The 21972-nt window shown below is 54.4% G+C and overlaps 4 protein-coding genes across 4 annotated transcripts; 1 reads left to right on the plus strand and 3 right to left on the minus strand.

Moving 5' to 3' along the window:
* Nucleotides 1–52: 52 nt before the first annotated feature.
* On the minus strand, nucleotides 53–1230 carry CC1G_11734 (conjugated polyketone reductase C1; the record flags this gene model as incomplete). Its single annotated transcript, XM_001834273.2, has 4 exons — nucleotides 934–1230; nucleotides 591–868; nucleotides 167–535; nucleotides 53–103 (listed from the first exon to the last, which is right to left on the minus strand). The coding sequence occupies exons 1-4, from the start codon at nucleotides 1172–1174 to the stop codon at nucleotides 53–55; spliced, it is 939 nt and encodes a 312-aa protein (XP_001834325.1). The 5' UTR covers nucleotides 1175–1230.
* Nucleotides 1231–2419: 1189 nt separating this feature from the next.
* CC1G_13394 (hypothetical protein) lies at nucleotides 2420–3394 on the minus strand (the record flags this gene model as incomplete). Its single annotated transcript, XM_001834274.2, has 1 exon — nucleotides 2420–3394. The coding sequence occupies one exon, from the start codon at nucleotides 3392–3394 to the stop codon at nucleotides 2420–2422; it is 975 nt and encodes a 324-aa protein (XP_001834326.2).
* A 4193-nt stretch (nucleotides 3395–7587) lies between these two features.
* CC1G_02064 (hypothetical protein) lies at nucleotides 7588–8515 on the minus strand (the record flags this gene model as incomplete). The annotated part of the gene is made up of 4 exons (XM_001834276.2): nucleotides 7588–7698; nucleotides 7756–8297; nucleotides 8355–8453; nucleotides 8500–8515. The coding sequence occupies 4 exons, from the start codon at nucleotides 8513–8515 to the stop codon at nucleotides 7588–7590; spliced, it is 768 nt and encodes a 255-aa protein (XP_001834328.2).
* A 151-nt stretch (nucleotides 8516–8666) lies between these two features.
* Nucleotides 8667–10129, plus strand: CC1G_02065 (hypothetical protein; the record flags this gene model as incomplete). Its single annotated transcript, XM_001834277.1, has 4 exons — nucleotides 8667–8895; nucleotides 8955–9175; nucleotides 9231–9488; nucleotides 9542–10129. 4 exons carry the CDS (start codon nucleotides 8667–8669, stop codon nucleotides 10127–10129), a joined length of 1296 nt encoding a protein of 431 aa, XP_001834329.1.
* Nucleotides 10130–21972: the final 11843 nt, after the last annotated feature.

The following is a 21972-nucleotide window of genomic DNA, read 5'->3' on the forward strand; positions in this document are numbered from 1 at the left end:
CAGAATCCAATTCTGTCTATTAGTGAATAAACAGCGAAATCTTTATCGGAGTTTACTGGCTCGGAAGGTTGGGGAGAGGGAAGTCCTTCTCCATATGTTCTCGCTGTACATTCGGAGATTATGTAGGTCAGGGTACATCCATATCGAATGAAGCATTTTGACTCACATAGTGACGGAAATGAATTGTCTTCCCAACCCGCGAAATCTCTTCCACATCCTCCGGATCCAACTCCCATGAACTGTGGTATACCTTAGCAAGGCCCTTAATCCTCTCCTCGTTTCCGCTTGCAGTAACGACGCCAATCTTCTTAGCACGAGCCCACAGGAACAGCACAGTCAAGGAATCGATGTCAGGCGCATTGTATTTCTTGGCCAGACGCTCGGCGATATTTGAGAGGACTGGTTTGAGGGGACCCCCGGTGGGGTGACGAAGGAGGGGTGTAAGAGCGCCGTATGAAGTCGTCAGGATACCGTGCTTCTCTTGTAACTCGAGGAGAGGCTCGAGGTGCGCGAGGGTATACGGATGGAGTTCCAACTGTAAATTGAGATTAATCGCAGACCATGGAAAGGACTACCATGTCCATACGCACTTGGTTAACCACTGGCTTGTGCTTAGCACCATCCAAAATAGCTTCAAGGTCCTGAGGTCTGAAGTTACTAACGCCAATACTCTTCAACTTGCCCTCGTCCTTCAGATCCTCGAGGATCTTCCATACAGCCTTCAGTTGCCCAGGCTCGGGAACGAAGGGGCTGTGAATCAGGTATAGATCAGGAACGAAGCCCAGCCTGTCCAACGACCCCTGTATCGAATCTCTGACTTCGCTCGGCGGCACAGGTGGGTACTTTCCGTCATCCGCCTTTGGTGATACTAGCGAGAAGCCATAATCAGCACCCCAAGTTCAGCATACGGACGAAGAGTGAAATTAAACGCACGTTTCGACGTAACATAAACCTCCTCTCGAGGAATCTTAGACGTCTCAATCGCAATACCCGTCTCCTTCTCGTTCTCGTACAACTGAGCCGTATCGATATGCCTGATCCCAGCCTCCAGCGCAATCTTCCCGCTCTCGATCGCCGTCTTCTTTGCGTCGCCTGTTCCGTTTCCCCAAGCGACCCATGGGAGGTAGGTCCCGTCTGAGAGCTTGAAAGCTAGTTCTTGGTTTACTTTAGCCATTGGTATGAGAGTTAAGGGAAGAGATGAAAGGTAGGAGAGAGACGGTAACGGTGCTGGTGAATGAGCAAAGATATGTAACGGGTTGCATCATCGCGATCGCCACTGGTGCCATCACCATCATCAATTTCGGCTGATGGCAACAACAGTTACAGTGGGCGGTAATCTTATCTTATCTCTCCGGTTCCAAACAATCATAGAATATATAACCTTTACAGCCTCTATATTCACATCCCCGGTAGAGGGGGCAGCCGTTGAATGACACGTATGTCTAATCACACCATACAGGTATGACGCGGCAGCCCCTACGGGTAGGTCAGAGGTTTTATAACACACCATCAAATCAAGACATCAAAGACATCAAAGAACAACCTGTGAGGGATCAGGGATTGCGTGCCCGGGTGTTTATAGTTCTGGTAGTACTCGCAGTAGGGGCAGACTCCCAAAACTGGGTGTAATGATCACTAATTTAACATACCAAGGCAAGTGTGCCCGGATGGCGACTGAGAGATACCTCAAAAGGTGAACCATCCAGTTTTAGGAGTCTTGGGAGACTGGCACTCTGAATGGTCCAACGATTCCCAGTCTCACAGCACTGGAAGGTGCATGGGAACGGCAAGTCACTTTCCTGGGATCCTGTATTGGGTGCCCGGTTCACGTCCGACAAACCGAAGCATCCAGTTCTTGGGTGACGTCCCCCAAAAGTGGATCTTGGGGTCTTGTGTGACTGGGAGTCGTCCTTCGTTGAGCGACTCCCAGTCACACAGGACCAGAAGGTACATGGCGATGGGAAGTGACTTTCGTTGAGCGACTCCCAGTCACACAGGACCGGAAGGTACATGGCAATGGGAAGTGACTTTCGTGGGATCCTGTATTGGGTGCCCGGATCACGTCCCACAAACCGAAGCATCCAGTCTTGGGAGACTGGAAGTCCCCCTTCGATGAGTGACTGCCAGTCACCCAAGACTACGTCACTTACTCGACATCCGGTATCGGCTGTCCTGACGACGGGGCACAAGTGGACCTTCTGGTCAGACTGCACCCGGTATTGGATCACCGGGTACTACCCAATTTCCATCCGTGTCCAGTTTCACGAGACTGGGTGTAGGTGACTGCATCTCCCAGAAGCTTTTTCTTCGTTTTTCCTTCTAAGTCAACCAAGTGTCCAAGAGAACGAAAAATGACATTGTACGATAATCTGAATACATTAAATTTATGCAAAAAAAAAAAAAAAACCATACGAAAGAATTAGTCGGATTTACGCTTCTTTGGCCTTGAGCCCGAAGGGTCGCTGGGAGAAGGCGAGCGAGAGGCCTTGCGCTTCTTCTTCTTCTTCTTTTTCTCCTTACCCTCGCCCTCATCCTCCTCACGGCTTTTCTTCTTCTTCTTCTTTCTCTTCTTCCGCTCCCCGTCCTCCTCCTTTCCACCGTCCATCCACGCGTCTTCTTCTTCCAACTCTTTCCGCCTTTGCTCCTCCCTCTCCCTCTCCTCTTTTGACGCCTTCTCCCACTCGCGTTGCAACGCCTTCCTCGCCTCCTGCTCAGATTTCCGATCCTTATCAGACCACTCCCATGGCTCCAAGTCCGCCCCTTTCTCTTTCAGGTTCAACACGTCCAAGACCATCGACCGAGCAGCCTTTCGCTCGAGGCTGTGCCAGATGTTCTTGATCTGGATTACCGATCTTCGCTCCCACGACCGATAGACACCATCCTCGTCGTACGCGTAAAGGTTGTCGACGCAAATATCCATCTCCGATTTGAGGAAAGCGAAAAGCCAGGTGCGAACTCGAGGTTCCATGGGGGTTCCGAATGGCGTCTCGTGTCCGTACATTGAGGGGATGTACTGCTGAGCCTTCCAGATATAAAAGTCGAGGAGGACGTCGTCTAATAGGCATCCACAGGTGAGGAAATACCAACCGTCGACCTTCCTGTAGAACTTTAGGAGATCGTCCATGGTCAACCCGTTGGAGGTTTGGGTAGGACCTTTCTCTGGCCACTCTACAGCACCCTCCAACACCTCGATCGACGAAGGCTTCTTTTTTGGGATCAGCCGGCGAAGCTCTTCAGGGGCACAACTCTCCCCCACGGGCTTGTAGACGCCGGTGGACTTCTTTCGGCTGTCGTCGTTCTTGGCGATGCTGTGGTCGATTTCGGCATGGTAGTGACAGACGCTACGGTATCCTTGGTTGATGAACACCTGTAGCACGATGAACTTCGAAGTCATGCCGAAAAGGGCGCCCGATGATTGGAATCTCTTGATGCGAGTCTTGACGTTGAGCGGGACAGGCACACCGTTGATACTGTTGATGTAGGCCGGTAGAACGAGCCCTATGAGCGAGACCGAGTGAGATTCGCAATGAAAAGAATTACCGAGGCCACTTACTCCTTTCTATCTCTGTCGTGAACAGCAAGTACGAGCCCTTATTTTTCCTTATCTTATCTTATCGCTTTCATCGCTCTTATCACCTTCTCTTTATTCTCATTTTTGCCCTTATTCTCGACACGGACACTTTCTCCCATGGAACACTGCCTCGTTATGCCCTTCGCCCTACATCTTATTGTTCTCTCCATTCTTGCACTGCCTCGTCACTCCGTTATTGTTTTCTTCGTTCTTCGCGCAGCCTTGTGACTCTCCTTATTGTTCTTTTGTATCTCACCATCCGTTCGTCATCTTGACTCATCGCGGCTATGTAGACTGTAGAATAGGTATATAAGCTAGGTAGATCCCTCTGTATTTCCTCAGCTTGACCTCTTCGTCAATACACCGTTTCAGCATTCATCAGCATCAGTCGCTCATCATTCTTATCTCACTCCGCGCTTTTATCCGCTCCGCACATCTGGTCTTAGGTTTATTTAGTGTCCGCTCTTCGCAACATTAGGTCAAGCTACCTCTGTGCACCGGCAACGCCGATCGTTGTCCCTGCATTCCGGCTCCCCTGGCACCCTGGCTGACCTGCCGATCAGGTCTCATTCTGGCAACTCTGGTTCCCTCTCACCGTCAAGATTCCGCCCTGCGAGTTTAGGCCGCACTTTGTCATCCATCGACCCAACACTAGCCACTGATCAACCTCTACCCGAGGAATCCCCGCAAGCATTTCATTCTGCCGAATCTTCCCCTGCGCCTACCGCCAAGACTGCCAAGGGTTACGCTTTACCCACCGACTCGTCCGAAGAATCCGACACCCAGGAAACCGCAGTAAACCCCTCCCACCCCACAAACCCCCGTTGAACCGTCACCCGCACTAGCCCTCGACGCCGCCCTCGCTAAACTCACTACTTCCGCACCCGTTATCACTCATCACCGCATCTCCGGCTCCGGCTCCACTACCCCACGTCCGTCGCTTAAGCAACCGATCCGTTCTCCCCTCCCCGGCCCTATTCCCCAGAAGGAGGAGGTTTCATCTGACGCTCAACGCTCAGACATCGTACCTTCTACTTCAACCACTTCTCAACTCTCTTCCACCCTTTCCCCTGTCACGATGTCCGCCGCTGATCTTGCAAAACTCCAGGAACAGCAAAACCAGCTCACCGCCGCCATTTCTACCCTGGTCAACTCTCTTCCACCCTTTCCCCTGTCACGATGTCCGCCGCCGATCTTGCAAAACTCCAGGAACAGCAAAACCAGCTCACCGCCGCCATTTCTACCCTGGTCAGCCACCTTACAGCCCGCCAAAACCGCCTCTAGCAAGAGCCCGGTCAAGGCGCCTGAGCCCTTCCACGGCAAGGCTGAAGACGCCCGACGCTTCCTCCAGTTCTTTACCAATTGGGCCGGACACCAACCCCAGTTGAAGAAGGACGACGGCACTCGAGATGACAAGGAATGGATTTCCACGGCCCTCTCATACATGCATGGAGAAGCTGGTCGATGGGCATCTCGCTTCCTCCAACAGATCGCCGATCACGATGCCGATAAGACCAAGCCTTGGCCCTTCGCTGGGGGAAAGTGGGCTAACTTCCTCACCGAGTTCAAGCAACACTTCCAACCCGCCAACGACGCCCAGGCTGCCCTCCAGGAGCTTGAACAGCTCACTCTTGGTCGAGGGACTGTAGCCGACTTCGCCTCTCGCTTCGTCGACATCTTTTCGCGCACCAATTTATCCGATTCGGACGGAATGGCTCGCTTCAAGAGGAAGCTCTCCCAGGAACACCTTCTCTGGCTCGCCCTCAGCAATCTCATCAAGGAACCTGCCAACCTGGAGGAACTTGTCGCTCAAGCCATCAAGAACGAGTTTCGTCATGCGGAACATGAACCCCAACTCGTCCCGCACCTCCCTGGCTCAGTACGCTCCCGCTCCCACTCCCGCCCCCGCTCGTGATCCGTACGCAATGGAGATCGACGCTACCCGACCCGGCCCTAGTGGCAAGACCTACCAGGACTTCCTCAATGCCATGCGCGGTCGATGCTTCGGCTGTGGGTCCACCAGTCACAACAAGAAGGATGGGAATCATGGGGCATTACGCTGCAACTACTGCCAGCGTATGGGACATGCGGCCACCGTCTGCCAGGACAAATACATGGGATTCCCACCTGGACGAGGGCTCTCTCGACCTCCGCGTCGCCGTGTCGCCGCTACCCAGGAAGCACCCTTCTCCCTCTTTGATGAACCCGCCCCTGCTGCCACTGCCACCGTTGCCGCCACCACTCCTGCCACGCCTCCTGCCCCCGCCCCAAGCCTCGCCTCTCTCTCTGCCACTCAACAACAACAACTCGACATCCTGGCTCAACTCCAGAGGCTCCATCAGGGTTTTTTGAAACGGGTGCCCGTCCCTGCCGCAACGCAGGCACCCTTTGCTCCTCCGTACGCCATTTCTGAATATGACTCCATCCGTTCATGTACTATTAGCTCGATTCGCGAAATAAACCCCCGTTCGTCACACTTTCGCGTGAACGTGAGGCTCAGAGGCAGAAATCGCAGTACCAACTCCGCGGCCATGATCGACTGTGGGGCGACAGGCAAGTTCCTGGATAGACCCTTTGTCGATCGACACAACATCACCACCTTCCCTCTCCGACATCCCATCCGACTCCTCAACATCGATGGTACCCCTAACCAGTCCGGCAATATCACACATTTCGCACGGCTAGAACTCACGGTGGATGGTCACTCTGAATGGACCGACTTCCTTATCGCCGATCTGGGAGGCGAGGACATCATCCTTGGGCTCCCCTGGCTTCGAAAGATCAACCCCACTATCGATTGGCGCAACGGCACCCTCCAGGTCCCCTCCAAAGTCTCTAGTGTCACGATCGAGGAGATTCCAGACGAGGATGCGCACCCTCCCAGTCGAGGGACTCCCTCTGGCGATGCCATCCTGGAACAGATTGATACCACGGTTGATCCTTCTCCGGTACTCCCCACTCCCAGCCCCAGCCCTGCTCCTGAACCAGAACCAGAACCGGTCGGACCACCCCTCTGTCGCATCAGTGCCAACCGAACTACTCGCAGGAAATGGCTACGAGCAGGGTTGATCGAGGAAACGGGTGACGAACTTTGGTGCGCTGCAGGATTCACCTACTCCCAACAAATTGCCGAGAAGTCTCAGAAAGCCAAACCCCCAAAAACTTTCGAGGAGATGGTTCCCCCGCAGTACCGCCAACACGCTTCCGTCTTCTCCGAGTCCGAGTCGCATCGCCTACCCGAACACAAACCCTGGGACCACGCCATCGATCTGATCCCCGGAGCCCCGGCTACCATGCGCACCAAGGTTTACCCCATGTCTCAGAACGAGCAGGAAGAGCTTAATCGGTTCCTCGACGAGAACCTCAAGAAGGGGTACATTCGACCCTCCAAGTCTCCCCTCTCCTCCCCGGTCTTCTTCGTCAAGAAGAAGGATGGCAAGCTCCGCTTCGTTCAGGACTACCGCAAGCTCAACGAGATCACCGTCAAGAACCGCTACCCCCTCCCCCTCGTCTCCGACATCATCAACAGACTCCGCGGTGCCAAGTACTTCACGAAATTCGATGTTCGCTGGGGTTACAACAACATCCGGATTAAGGAAGGAGATGAGTGGAAGGCCGCGTTTGCCACCAACCAGGGACTCTACGAACCACTCGTCATGTTCTTTGGCCTAACCAACTCCCCGGCGACATTCCAAGCTCTCATGAACTCGATCTTCTCGGACCTCATTGCTGGAGGAAAGGTTGCGGTATATCTGGACGACATCCTCATCTTCACGGCTACACTTGACGAGCACCGACAAGTTGTACACGAAGTTCTGCATCGCCTCAAGGAGCACGATCTGTACCTCCGGCCAGAGAAGTGCGAGTTCGAACGTCAGGAGATCGAATACCAGTGCTTTCAGTACATTTACCCATCTTATATGGTATACCTGACGGTGCAAAAAGCCCATGTTGATGGCTTGACCTGACCAGCTGACAGATTGTCCTCCCCATGTATAAAGGGTCAGCCTGCACTGTCAATTTCTCTGCGATATAGGAGTCCATAGTGACTCCCGACATCTGGCGCGAATACCGACCAGGGTAACATCACTACATTCCCCTCCATCCATCTCATCATCACTTGCAGCCTAGGGTGGCAGTTAATATGAAGTCAAAAAAAGTGAAGCAGAAGATAGGGAACTTACCACAGAAGATTGGCGAAAGTCATCCAAGGCAAAATCCTCAGCATTCTCCTGGTACATGAAGGGGTCCCACATCAAAGGAATTTCTGCGTGAACTGGATCGTCAAAATATTCCCTAGCGAGGATAGCAGTGTTGGTGTTCAAGTTGTCAGATGTCTCTCCCAAGGCGGCCGCGGAAGAATCGATTGGGGATTTGGGTCCTTCAGCTGTTATTCCTGTTTGCTGTGAGGTACCGACATGGTAATCGGCAGCTAGGGCGGCAGTATCGTACTTCGCGGCGCTGATCGATGGGCTGCTGCAAACGTCATAGTCCGCGGCCAATAACGCAGTGTCCACAGCAGTTTGCGGGAGCTTTGGAGGGCTGCTCCCAATGTTGTACTCCTCCGCTAAAGCCGCCGTGTCGAGGGTAGGCAATCGGTCCGCGGGTTTGCCCAAAGTTGCGACTGAACTGCCCGCCACATCATACTCCTCCGCTAACCGCTCTGTATCGAAGGTTGGCGACGGCCCCCCAGCTTTGTCGCCAGTACTGATACCTGCGCTGGCCACTTCGCGCGCGTGGTGAGGATGTAGCCTAAGAACGACAACGCTGGGAAGGGACGTACCATAATTTGCTTCCGCGGCCTTGGATTTCTCTGACTGTTCACCGCCCGCGTCATCGTCCTTCCAAGTACGATTCGCCCTAGACCTTTTCCCTCCACGACCTATATACTATGTAAGTATCATTGGGCAAGGGAGAAAGTCATTCACCTTTGGTTTTCGTCATCGTCGAGATGGTGGTGGTAAGTGAAGAAGCGACTGTGCTGGGGTTCAGGGTCCGGCGGACATGCCATCCGAATGATCGGTGAATGTGGGTTTAATTTCCCCGCGGAATGCCCTTAGTTCATCCGATTGTGGAGACTGGACAACACTTGTCCATGTCCCCCTCACATTTCCCAACCTCAGAACCCTCGCCGGATGAGGGTATGGTTCCTGCCTTGGTTCTGATTGAGCAGGCCGCGGCTGTGCTTGGGCGGATGATACATGGGATTAGGACAGGCAGTCCCTACATACACATCGACGACGACAGCATAAAGGCGAACCCGATTCTGCGGACAGCCCTATGGCAAGCGGCCTATGTTTTAGAAAAGGCATACCGACGAAGATGTAAGTCACAGCACTTGTTTTATCCTAGGTAAGCTGACGGTGACATGGCAATCCTTTAGATCGTGTTCCTTGGACGGCTCAGCGCTATATGTCGGAGCTTACCCCTCGACAGGATGGGCGCAACGCCGCGCGCGAAGGAGTAATGTTAAAGGAATTTCCTCCAGGGGACAACCTCGGTAGCGAGGGGCCGGTACAGGAGGTTCTTCCTGCCATGATCGTCGACGCAGAGGACCACATTGTCTTCTGCTACCTCCCTAGTTGCATATCCCCCGCGGTAATGGTATTACAGTCTTTCATGGCCCGGTCGGTAGACATTGCTGACTGTGCAATTGCAGGCAATACTCGATGCGGCTGTTGGAACGCTCGCGAGTACAGAAGATGGTCAATTAGACAAAAAGAGGAAGGCCAGGGAAGGTGAAAGGGAGAGGCTAGAGAGACAGAAGGCGAAGGGGAAGGGTAAACAGCAGGGTGAAGGTCAGGAGAGGCTGGTGGGTAACTGGAGAGAAGCATCGGATTTCTTCAGGAAGGAGAAGTGCAACATGAGCCCCGGCGTGTTGACATTCGCCCCAGCGTGGTGGCCTGTAGGTCATGAGGTGCGTCCGCGGGCCCGTCCGGCGTTGCTTTCAATCTAACGCAGAGAACACAGAAACAACTTCCCGGTCCAGCGGCGACGTTGAAGACACCCGACGGAGAGGGCCAGCAGTTCTTGGAGGATATCCCGATTGCTTCGGCAGTCATTGGGGCTATACTCTCGCAGATCAACCAACCCTTATTCGAATCGGGCGTGAAGGTTTTGAAGGAGCTATATTCCAATTCAAAACTCACCAAGGACCACGCTACGGTATCTAAGATCATTGAAATATGGTTCTCCCCCTTCAGCTCCCTATCCCTTATCGTCAATCGCAAAACTCCCATTCACCGAGATACCAGTGGGCCGATGCAGGGGTTGGATATACTTCTTACCGGCGGCAATTATTCGAATGGCGTATTCGAGACACCTTCGTTCAATCGGAAGTGGACGTATAACCCTGGGTGTGTGGTCGCATTGCTGGGAAAGTTGGTTCCTCATGGTGTGCCTCAGGTTAACGGGGAGCGCTATTGTATGGCGTATTTTTGGCGGGAACGGTTATTCGAAGCGGCGGGCGTTGCGTTCCCCTACCCCTCAAAGTGGGAAGAGTCTTCCGCAGGTATTCCAGATGTCTTTCGGTGGTACAGGGACTATGCAAAGTCTTAGGTGTATTCGGATAGTGTCGCGAAGAGCGAACACTAAACCAAACCAAAGACCAGTAATGCGGAGCAGATAAGAGCGGCGAGTAAGATAAGAGCGATGAGCGACGAATGCAGATGAAGGCGGAAGCGATGTATTGACGAAGAGGTCAAGCTGAGGAAATACAGAGCAGACTACCTTGTCAGGGTCGGATACAGAGAGAGAGGAGAGAGGGACGTAGGAGGGCGGAGGGTAGCCTTGGTCTCACGTTATAAGAACGTGTACCCTTCGTCACGGCTCCAAAGGCTGGCTAGGCCGAAGGACCAGACGGGAACGCCTTCCGGCGGAGGGACGAGAGTGTGAGGCGACTGGAGCTGAGGCTCGACGGTCGAAGACGATGAGAGAGAGTTTGACTGAGGAACTTAGACTGAGAGATTCGAAGCGTATGAACCTAGTCGAGATTCCGGATGAGGTACCTACTACAAATTGAGATAGTACTTATAGTAAATACCGGCGGGGAATCTACGGGCGAATCGAGACGAAATGACGAAGTCCAAGAGGGAAAGAACAAGTCGAGAACTAGAACAAGAAAGACGAAATCGTACACAAGAAAATCTAGAGTACTCGAGAACGACTACAACTACCAATCGTAACCCGGCGGATAAAATCCAAGCAAGAACGTTCGTACGAAAGAGTCATTCTGAGCGAACTAGAAATCAAGTGTCGAGAAATAGAAGCAAGAAAGAATAATGGCACGGCGGAATAAGAAATAGAAGAATGACAGAATAAAACATACTTCGAATACACAATACGAGACCCGTTTGACAGCTTGCCAAGCGCGCGTCTAAAGTCCACAGGATTATCCGGCGGATCCGAGAGTTCCGGCACAGCCGCGAGGCCGCGCGCGCGCGCCAGATCACGTGATTGCAAGTCACGAGAAACTGGACAATTTCTGGCTCGAATTCTCGTGACCTTTCCCACGCTCCGAGAACGTCGCGCGTCAAAGTCAAGAGAGGAACCGGCGGGCTGAAATAAAGTGGGTATAACGAATAAAATGTATAAGAAAGAAAATACGAATAATAATATCGAATGGTGTTGAGGGTGAAGGAAGGGTGTAGTTGTACGTATGAAGACCCGGCGGTTGCACGAGCCCTGACATACCTAGCTTATATACCTATTCTACAGTCTACATAGCCGCGATGAGTCAAAATGACAAACAAATGGCGAAACGTCGAAGAACAATAAGAAAGGTCATGAGGCTGCGCGAAGGCTGCGCGAAGAACAAGGATGAAACAATAATGGAACAAGAGAGTGTCAGAATGAGTCAAGAGGCAGTGCGTAACAATAAGAACAATGGAAGTGGGGCGAAGGGTAATACGAGGCAGTGTTCCATGAGTGAAAGAGTCCATAGAGGGAATAAAGGAGCGAAGGAATAGGGGCAAGCGAAACGATAAGATGCGAGACAGATCAGATAAAGATAAAGTGAAAAATAGGGGCTGTACCGGCTGTTCACGACATTACCCCCCTTCTAAGCCTCATCGTCCTCGATGACCAACGGTAGGCGGCGTCCCAGTTCCCAGTCAAAGTCGTAGGGCGGGGGCGTCGGTGAAATTCTCGAGTGGGCGCCATGGGAGAGAGCTGAAGATGTAGCGGAAAATTCGGCGTGGTGCAGAGGGGTGTCGCTGGTGGAACTCCTTCACGATCTCGGGCGCGTGCTCCAAGTTCTCCTCCGGTTCCCAAGTGTCGTCCGTCGACCCATAACCCTTCCAACTGACCAAATACTCCAGTTTGCGATTCTTTCCTCGACCTCTCCAACGGCTGTCCAGGATGTCGTGAACCTCGTATTCAAGCTCCCCCTCCAGTTCGACAGGCTCAGGCGGGGGTGGCAAAATGCCATTGACATCATTGCCTTTCCAGGGGGAGAGCTTGTCGACGTGGAACACAGGATGAATGCGGGAGAGGGACGGGGGAAGTTCGAGGCGGTAGTCGAGGTCGCCGATGCGTTCGGTAATCTTGTACGGGCCGAGTTGGAGGTCGCCGAGTTTGCGGGACGGAACCTTGATCTGGATGTCCTTCGCGTTAAGCCAAACGTAGTCGCCAACCTTGAATTGATGAGCCGTTCGCTTGCCGGACTCGTACGCATCCTTCTGCTGGGCCTTCTCGAGACGTAAGGCAGCTTCCACATCCATTGCGGGCTTCTTGTAGCTGCTGAACACGTTCATCAACGGGGCGAAGGTCGGTCCGTTTGCCAATGGGGATGTTGAAGTGGGGAATATACCCATAGAGAACTTCGAAAGGTGAACGATCATGGGCAGAGTGGACGCGGGAGTTGATCACGAATTCAGCCATCGGTAGGTGCTTGTCCCAGTCATCCTGTCGGCGAGAGACGTAAAGACGGAGATACTTCTCGATTTCCTGGTTGGCCCGTTCGGTTTGTCCATTGGCTTGAGGGTGATAGGCGGTGGTGAGGTTGGACTCGATTCCGAGACGCTTGAGGAGGGTGCGCATGACCTTAGAAGCGAACTGAGGGCCTCGATCACTGATGAACCGGAGTGGGAGACCATGGAGACGGAATACTTCACGGTAGTAGATGTCTGCAACGCCTTCGGTGGTGATGTCGGATGTACAGGGGAGAGCATGAAGAACCTTGCTGTAGTGATCGGTGAAGACGATGATCGCGTCGTGTCCATGGGCTTCCGGTAACTGGGTGATGAGATCGACTCCTACTGTTCTCCCAAGGCCCTTCGGGAATCGTCCAAAGGCCGGGTGGCAGCCCGCGGGTGCTGGGTATGCTTTCTCCGGGCGCAGACATCGCAACCGTCGACGTACTTCTTGACGAAAGCCCGCATCGTGGGCCACCAGTACTGTCGTTCAACTCGCTCGAGGGTTCCGTGCACTCCGGGGTGTCCGGACGTGGGGTCGTCATGACACTGCTTGAGGACATCGCGCCTGAGTTCGTCGTCCGGGGGTACGTACACACGGCCCTTGTAGTACACAAGGCCGTTGTCCTCTTCCCATTCGGGAAGTCCAGATGTGAGACGGCGAGGTCCTGACTTACGGAGCTGGGCGAGTCCGTCTAAGACCTGAGATTCACGGGCGCTGGCTCGACGCAGTCGGTCTTCGAGGGGGTTGGCAAGGACGGTGTGGGCGGCTGCGAGCTTGGCAAACAATTCTGGTTTGAGAACGACTTGTTGTTTGTTATCCTCTGCGTCTGCGACCTGATGAATGTCGAGGCGGGACAGGGGATCGGCTTGAGGTGTTGGCCTTTCCGGGACGATGGGTGAGCGTGAAGTTGAAACGGGAAAGATAGAGGGACCACCGGGCCTGTCGTCGACTAAGGTCTTGTGCCGTGCGCCAGTATTCCAGGTTGGAATGATCGGTGACGATCTCGAACGGTTTGGGGAGTCCTTCCAGGAAATGTCGCCAGTCCTTGAGTGCTTCGATGATAGCCAGCATTTCTCGGTCGTAGATTTCGTAGTTGCGTTCGGCTGGTTGCATGGAGGCGGAGCGGAAGGCAACAGGATGCCAGAGTCCATCGTCGAGCTTCTGAAGGAGGGCTCCTCCAGTAGCAAAGCCAGAGGCGTCTACTTCAACGCGGGTTGGACGGTCGGGGTCCCATAGTGTCAGTATTGGAGCGGAGGTGAACGCGTTTCGGAGGGTATCGAAGGCTTGTTGTTGCGGTTCGTTCCACTGCCAAGGGATGTCCTTCTTGGTGAGATCGTTGAGAGGCCGGGCGATGGTAGCAAAGTCCCTTGATAAAACGGCGATAGAAGTTGGCGAAACCCAAAAATCCACGGACGGCGCGAAGGTTGCGGGGAACAGGCCAGTTGCGAACAGCTTCTACCTTGGCAGGGTCCATACGGACTTCTCCCTCCCTGATGACCAGACCGAGGTACTCGATCTCCTCCCGCTCAAACTCGCATTTCTCCGGACGAAGGTAGAGGTCGTGTTTCTTGAGCCGATGGAGGACCTCGTGCACGACTTGGCGGTGTTCGTCAAGGGTGGCCGTGAAGATGAGAATGTCGTCCAAATAAACAGCGACCTTTCCTGAAGCGATGAGGTCCGAGAATATCGAGTTCATGAGGGCCTGGAACGTTGCTGGGGAATTGGTGAGGCCGAAAAACATGACCAGGGGCTCAAAGAGTCCTTGGTTGGTGGCGAACGCGGCCTTCCATTCATCTCCTTCTTTGATGCGGATGTTGTTGTAGCCCCATCGAACGTCGAACTTGGTGAAATACTTGGCACCACGGAGTCGGTTGACGATGTCAGAGACGAGGGGAAGTGGATATCGGTTCTTCACCGTGATCTCGTTGAGCTTTCGATAATCCTGGACGAAGCGGAGTTTGCCATCTTTCTTCTTAACGAAGAAGACCGGGGAGGCGAGGGGCGATTTAGACGGTCGTATGTAGCCTTTCTTGAGATTCTCCTCGAGGAATCGGTTCAGCTCCTCCTGCTCGTTCTGCGACATGGGGTAGACCTTGGTGCGCATGGTGGCCGGTGCTCCTGCAACGAGGTCGATGGCATGATCCCAAGGCTTGTGTTCGGGGAGGCGATGGGACTCGGATTCGGAGAAGACGGAGGCGTGCTCGTCGGTACTGGGGAGGAACCATCTCTTCGAACGACTTCTGGGGCTTGGCCTTCTGGGACTTCTCGGCGATCTGTTGGGAATAGGTGAAACCAGCGGCGCACCAAAGTTCGTCGCCTGTGTCTTCCCATCAACCCCTTACGAACCCATCTCCGCCGGGTCATTCGGTTAGCGCGGATGCGGCAGAGAGGAGGCGCGCTTGGTTCAAAGTCGGGGTCGGACGCCGGGGACTCGTTGGTAGGAACAGGCGGATCAGGGTCGTTGTAGATCTGTTCGATAATAGCATTGCCGGAGGGTGGCTCCTTTCGGGGGGGTTGAGCATCCTCGTCGGGGACTTCTTCGATGGTGACGCTGGAGATACGAGGTGGAGGAATCTCCAAGGTGCCCTTGCGCCAATCGATCTGAGGGTTGATCTTGCGAAGCCAGGGGAGACCTAGAATGACGTCCTCCCCTCCGAGATCGGTGATGAGGAAGTCTGTCCATTCGGAGTAACCGTCGACTGTGAGTTCTAAGCGAGCGAAGTGAGTGATGTGACCAGCCTGATTCGGAGTTCCATCAATGTTAAGAAGTCGAATGGGGTGTCGGAGGGGGTAAGCGGTGATCCGGTGTTTCTCCACAAAAGGTTTGTCTAGGAATTTGCCGGTAGCGCCACAGTCGATCATTGCTGCGGGGTCCGCCGTACGGTTTCTGCCTCTGAGTCTGATGCGAATGCGAAAATGCGAGGAACCGGGGTGTATTTCGCGAACAGAGCTAATAGTACATGAATAAATCGAGTCATATTCAGAGATCGGCGTACGACGGTGAACAAGGGTGCATGCTTTGCAGCACGAACAAGCACCCGCTTCAAAAACCCTGTTGTTGGATCTTCTCGAGGCGCTCCAGGATGTCTTGCTGGTTCTTCTGCGCAGCCAAGAGGTCGGCGAGTGAGACGTTAGACGAGGTGGCGGCAGGTGGGGCAGGCGAAGTGGCAGCAATGGTGGCGGCAGGTGTGGAAGAGTCATCGAAGAGCGAGAAGGGAGCCTCCTGGGTGGCAGCAACGCGACGACGTTGGGTGAGTCCTCGACCGGGCGGATAGCCCATGAACTTGTCTTGGCAGACGTTAGCGGAGTGGCCGAGACGCTGGCAGTGGTTGCAACGAAGTGAGCCGTGGTTGCCGTCCTTCTTGATGTGGGCGGAGGATCCGCAACCAAAGCATCGTCCACGCATTGCTTGCAGGAAGTCCTCACGGGGAACGGCCACTAGGTCCAACACGGGTCGCGTCGATGTCCATCGCATAGGGGTCACGGGCAGGAGCAGAGCGAGACGAGGCAGTCGGGGTCAAGAAGGAGGCGCTGCTTCCGTGAAACGTAAAATCGTTCTGGTTGACGATGTCGCAGTAGTCTTGAAGGGTCTTGGGCTTGGCATCGTCCGGTTTGGTGATGGCGATAAGATCCAGCATGAGGCGATCGTTGGAACTGAGTTTGCGACGAAAACGTGCCATACCGTCCTTCTGGGATAGACCGGTGCGGGGGAATATCTCCATGAACTTGGCTGCGAACTGGGAAGCAGATTGTTTACCCTGGGTAAGGGCCTCGAGCTGGGCTTCAGCTGCTTTCTCCTGGTCGGCCGGGTTGGAAGCGTTTCTTGAAGGCGGGCCACAAAAGTGGGACCAATCGCCACTGAAGGGCCAGGGGTGGGCGGCCTTCTGAGCAGCGTCGGCAGCAGCCTCGTGGGCGGCAATCTGATCCAGGTATTGGACAGCCCAGGAGGCAGCAGCACCCTGAAGGTACGAGAGGGCAGCTGAGATCCACTTCTTATCATCTCCTTTGAGTTCGGACTCGGCGGAGGCCCAGTTGGTGAAATAGCGGAGGAATCGTTGGGTATCGCCGGAGTCACCCTTGAAGGGCTCAGGCGCTTTGACGGGGCTTCTAGTGGAAGCGGTCTTAGCAGCCGTGAGCTTATCCAGGGATTGCTGGATACGCCTGGTAGTCTCTTGTTGCTCGGCAAGCAACTTGAGAAGAGTGGTGTCGGACATACTGAAATCGGGGATAGGCTTTGCGGGTTCGGTAACGGGGTCTTGTTGGACGAGCGGCAGAGAAGTGAGTGGGAATAATAAAGATGGTGATAAGGTGGAAGTGGGAGGTTCGTTATCTGAGCGTTGGGCAACAGACGTGTCCTCCGACTCCCTAGGGATGGGAAGTGGTGTGAGGGCGCGGCGAGGAGTGAGGGTAAGGGCTGTGGTGGGGGTGGAGTGTCCGGAGCGGCGGAGACTTGTTACTGCGGGAAGGGCTTCTGCTAACGCGGCGTAGGTAACGTGAAAGGGGACGGGTGTTTCGGAGTCTTCTTCTTACGGATTCGTCTTCCTTGTCGTTGTCGTCCTCTTCCTCACTGTCTCTCTTCAGATGATGTTGACGGAGGGCGAAAGGACTTCGGTGCGGTACTGGTGGTTGCTGTTACTGGGGCGGGGGTAGAGTCGGCGGAATGGAAAGACTGGGGAGAATCTTCTGGTAAGAGCTGTGTGACGGTTGGCGGCGGAGTTACTGGTGGGGATTTCTTCTTTGATTCTTCTTTCCTGGATTCGGCAAATTCGCGGGCTTTTACGGCGTTGTCGGAGGTGCAAACAGCAGCGTAGAAGCTGGCTGTCTGGAGGCGTCGTAACTGGTGAAAGGTGGGCCGGAGACTGAGGCGGTAGGTGGCAGGGGGAACTGTCACACTCTACAACCTCTTCCTTGCTATCGAGGTGGCAGTCGATGCCAAACCACTTGTCAGGGTTGAGGTCTTTACTAGAGGCGAAGAAGTGTGGGTATCCTGCGCAGCTAATCTTGACGGTGTCGGAAAACCAGAGTTGCCAGAGTAAGACCTGATCGGCAGGTCAACCAGAAGGACCAGAGTAACGACGGGATGCAGGGACAACGATCGGCGTTGCCAGTGCACAGGGATAGCTTGACCTAATGTCGCGAAGAGCGAACACTAAACCAAACCAAACCTTAAAACCAGAGCGGAAGTGCCAGAGAGCTGAGAGCGACGAGAGAGATGAGAGCGATGAGCGACGAGTTAGACCAGAAAGCTATGTCGATGTATTGACGAAGAGGTCAAGCTGAGGAAATACAGAGCAGACTACCTAGCTTATATACCTATTCTACAGTCTACATAGCCGCGATGAGTCAAAATGACAAACAAATGGCGAAACGTTGAAGAACAATAAGAAAGGTCATGAGGCTGCGCGAAGGCTGCGCGAAGAACAAGGATGAAACAATAATGGAACAAGAGAGTGTCAGAATGAGTCAAGAGGCAGTGCGTAACAATAAGAACAATGGAAGTGGGGCGAAGGGTAATACGAGGCAGTGTTCCATGAGTGAAAGAGTCCATAGAGGGAATAAAGGAGCGAAGGAATAGGGGCAAGCGAAACGATAAGATGCGAGACAGATCAGATAAGATAAAGTGAAAAATAGGTGGCTGTACCGGCTGTTCACGACATTACCCCCCTTCTAAGCCTCATCGTCCTCGATGACCAACGGTAGGCGGCGTCCCAGTTCCCAGTCAAAGTCGGTAGGCGGGGCGTCGGTGAAATTCTCGAGTGGGCGCCATGGGAGAGAGCTGAAGATGGTAGCGGAAATTCGGCGTGGTGCAGAGGGGTGTCGCTGGTGGAACTCCTTCACGATCTCGGGCGCGTGCTCCAAGTTCTCCTCCGGTTCCCAAGTGTCGTCCGTCGACCCATAACCCTTCCAACTGACCAAATACTCCAGTTTGCGATTCTTTCCTCGACCTCTCCAACGGCTGTCCAGGATGTCGTGAACCTCGTATTCAAGCTCCCCCTCCAGTTCGACAGGCTCAGGCGGGGGTGGCAAAATGCCATTGACATCATTGCCTTTCCAGGGGGAGAGCTTGTCGACGTGGAACACAGGATGAATGCGGGAGAGGGACGGGGGAAGTTCGAGGCGGTAGTCGAGGTCGCCGATGCGTTCGGTAATCTTGTACGGGCCGAGTTGGAGGTCGCCGAGTTTGCGGGACGGAACCTTGATCTGGATGTCCTTTCGCGTTAAGCCAAACGTAGTCGCCAACCTTGAATTGATGAGCCGTTCGCTTGCCGGACTCGTACGCATCCTTCTGCTGGGCCTTCTCGAGACGTAAGGCAGCTTCCACATCCTTGCGGGCTTCTTGTAGCTGCTGAACACGTTCATCAACGGGGCGAAGGTCGGTCTGTTTGCCAATGGGGATGTTGAAGTGGGGAATATACCCATAGAGAACTTCGAAAGGTGAACGATCATGGGCAGAGTGGACGCGGGAGTTGATCACGAATTCAGCCATCGGTAGGTGCTTGTCCCAGTCATCCTGTCGGCGAGAGACGTAAAGACGGAGATACTTCTCGATTTCCTGGTTGGCCCGTTCGGTTTGTCCATTGGCTTGAGGGTGATAGGCGGTGGTGAGGTTGGACTCGATTCCGAGACGCTTGAGGAGGGTGCGCATGACCTTAGAAGCGAACTGAGGGCCTCGATCACTGATGAACCGGAGTGGGAGACCATGGAGACGGAATACTTCACGGTAGTAGATGTCTGCAACGCCTTCGGTGGTGATGTCGGATGTACAGGGGAGAGCATGAAGAACCCTTGCTGTAGTGATCGGTGAAGACGATGATCGCGTCGTGTCCATGGGCTTCCCGGTAACTGGGTGATGAGATCGACTCCTACTGTCTCCCAAGGCCCTTCGGGAACGTCCAAAGGCCGGGTGGCAGCCCGCGCGGTGCTGGGTATGCTTTCTCCGGGCGCAGACATCGCAACCGTCGACGTACTTCTTGACGAAAGCCCGCATCGTGGGCCACCAGTACTGTCGTTCAACTCGCTCGAGGGTTCCGTGCACTCCGGGGTGTCCGGACGTGGGGTCGTCATGACACTGCTTGAGGACATCGCGCCTGAGTTCGTCGTCCGGGGGTACGTACACACGGCCCCTTGTAGTACACAAGGCCGTTGTCCTCTTCCCATTCGGGAAGTCCAGATGTGAGACGGCGAGGTCCTGACTTACGGAGCTGGGCGAGTCCGTCTAAGACCTGAGATTCACGGGCGCTGGCTCGACGCAGTCGGTCTTCGAGGGGGTTGGCAAGGACGGTGTGGGCGGCTGCGAGCTTGGCAAACAATTCTGGTTTGAGAAACGACTGTGTTGTTTGTTATCCTCTGCGTCTGCGACCTGATGAATGTCGAGGCGGGACAGGGGATCGGCTTGGGTGTTGGCCTTTCCGGGACGATGGGTGAGCGTGAAGTTGAAACGGGAAAGATAGAGGGACCACCGGGCCTGTCGTCGACTAAGGTCTTGTGCCGTGCGCCAGTATTCCAGGTTGGAATGATCGGTGACGATCTCGAACGGTTTGGGGAGTCCTTCCAGGAAATGTCGCCAGTCCTTGAGTGCTTCGATGATAGCCAGCATCTCTCGGTCGTAGATTTCGTAGTTGCGTTCGGCTGGTTGCATGGAGGCGGAGCGGAAGGCAACAGGATGCCAGAGTCCATCGTCGAGCTTCTGAAGGAGGGCTCCTCCAGTAGCAAAGCCAGAGGCGTCTACCTTCAACGCGGGTTGGACGGTCGGGGTCCCATAGTGTCAGTATTGGAGCGGAGGTGAACGCGTTTCGGAGGGTATCGAAGGCTTGTTGTTGCGGTTCGTTCCACTGCCAAGGGATGTCCTTCTTGGTGAGGATCGTTGAGAGGCCGGGCGATGGTAGCAAAGTCCTTGATAAAACGGCGATAGAAGTTGGCGAAACCCAAAAATCCACGGACGGCGCGAAGGTTGCGGGGAACAGGCCAGTTGCGAACAGCTTCTACCTTGGCAGGGTCCATACGGACTTCTCCCTCCCTGATGACCAGACCGAGGTACTCGATCTCCTCCCGCTCAAACTCGCATTTCTCCGGACGAAGGTAGAGGTCGTGTTTCTTGAGCCGATGGAGGACCTCGTGCACGACTTGGCGGTGTTCGTCAAGGGTGGCCGTGAAGATGAGAATGTCGTCCAAATAAACAGCGACCTTTCCTGAAGCGATGAGGTCCGAGAATATCGAGTTCATGAGGGCCTGGAACGTTGCTGGGGAATTGGTGAGGCCGAAAAACATGACCAGGGGCTCAAAGAGTCCTTGGTTGGTGGCGAACGGCGGCCTTCCATTCATCTCCTTCTTTGATGCGGATGTTGTTGTAGCCCCATCGAACGTCGAACTTGGTGAAATACTTGGCACCACGGAGTCGGTTGACGATGTCAGAGACGAGGGGAAGTGGATATCGGTTCTTCACCGTGATCTCGTTGAGCTTTCGATAATCCTGGACGAAGCGGAGTTTGCCATCTTTCTTCTTAACGAAGAAGACCGGGGAGGCGAGGGGCGATTTAGACGGTCGTATGGTAGCCTTTCTTGAGATTCTCCTCGAGGAATCGGTTCAGCTCCTCCTGCTCGTTCTGCGACATGGGGTAGACCTTGGTGCGCATGGTGGCCGGTGCTCCTGCAACGAGGTTGATGGCATGATCCCAAGGCTTGTGTTCGGGGAGGCGATGGGACTCGGATTCGGAGAAGACGGAGGCGTGCTGTCGGTACTGGGGAGGAACCATCTCTTCGAACGACTTCTGGGGCTTGGCCTTCTGGGACTTCTCGGCGATCTGTTGGGAATAGGTGAAACCAGCGGCGCACCAAAGTTCGTCGCCTGTGTCTTCCATCAACCCCTTACGAACCCATCTCCGCCGGGTCATTCGGTTAGCGCGGATGCGGCAGAGAGGAGGCGCGCTTGGTTCAAAGTCGGGGTCGGGCGCCGGGAACTCGTTGGTAGGAACAGGCGGATCAGGGTCGTTGTAGATCTGTTCGATAATAGCATTGCCGGAGGGTGGTTCCTTTCGAGGGGGCTGTGCATCTTCGTCGGGGATTTCTTCGATGGTAACACTGGAGACACGAGGTGGGGGAATCTCCAAGGTGCCCTTGCGCCAATCAATCTGGGGGTTGATCTTGCGAAGCCAAGGAAGACCCAAGATGACATCCTCTCCCCCGAGATCGGCGATGAGGAAGTCCGTCCATTCGGAGTAACCGTCAACCGTGAGTTCCAAGCGAGCGAAGTGAGTGATGTGTCCAGCCTGATTTGGGGTCCCATCAATATTGAGGAGCCGAATGGGGTGTCGGAGTGGGTACGTGGTGATCCGATGCTTTTCCACAAAAGGCTTGTCCAAGAATTTGCCAGTAGCGCCACAGTCGATCATTGCTGCGGGGTCCGCCGTACGGTTTCTGCCTCTGAGTCTGATGCGAATGCGAAAATGCGAGGAACCGGGGTGTATTTCGCGCACAGAGCTAATAGT

The sequence above is a fragment of the Coprinopsis cinerea genome (genome assembly GCF_000182895.1).
Source record: "Coprinopsis cinerea okayama7#130 chromosome 10 map unlocalized cont3.10, whole genome shotgun sequence".
Taxonomy (NCBI): Eukaryota; Fungi; Basidiomycota; class Agaricomycetes; order Agaricales; family Psathyrellaceae; genus Coprinopsis; species Coprinopsis cinerea.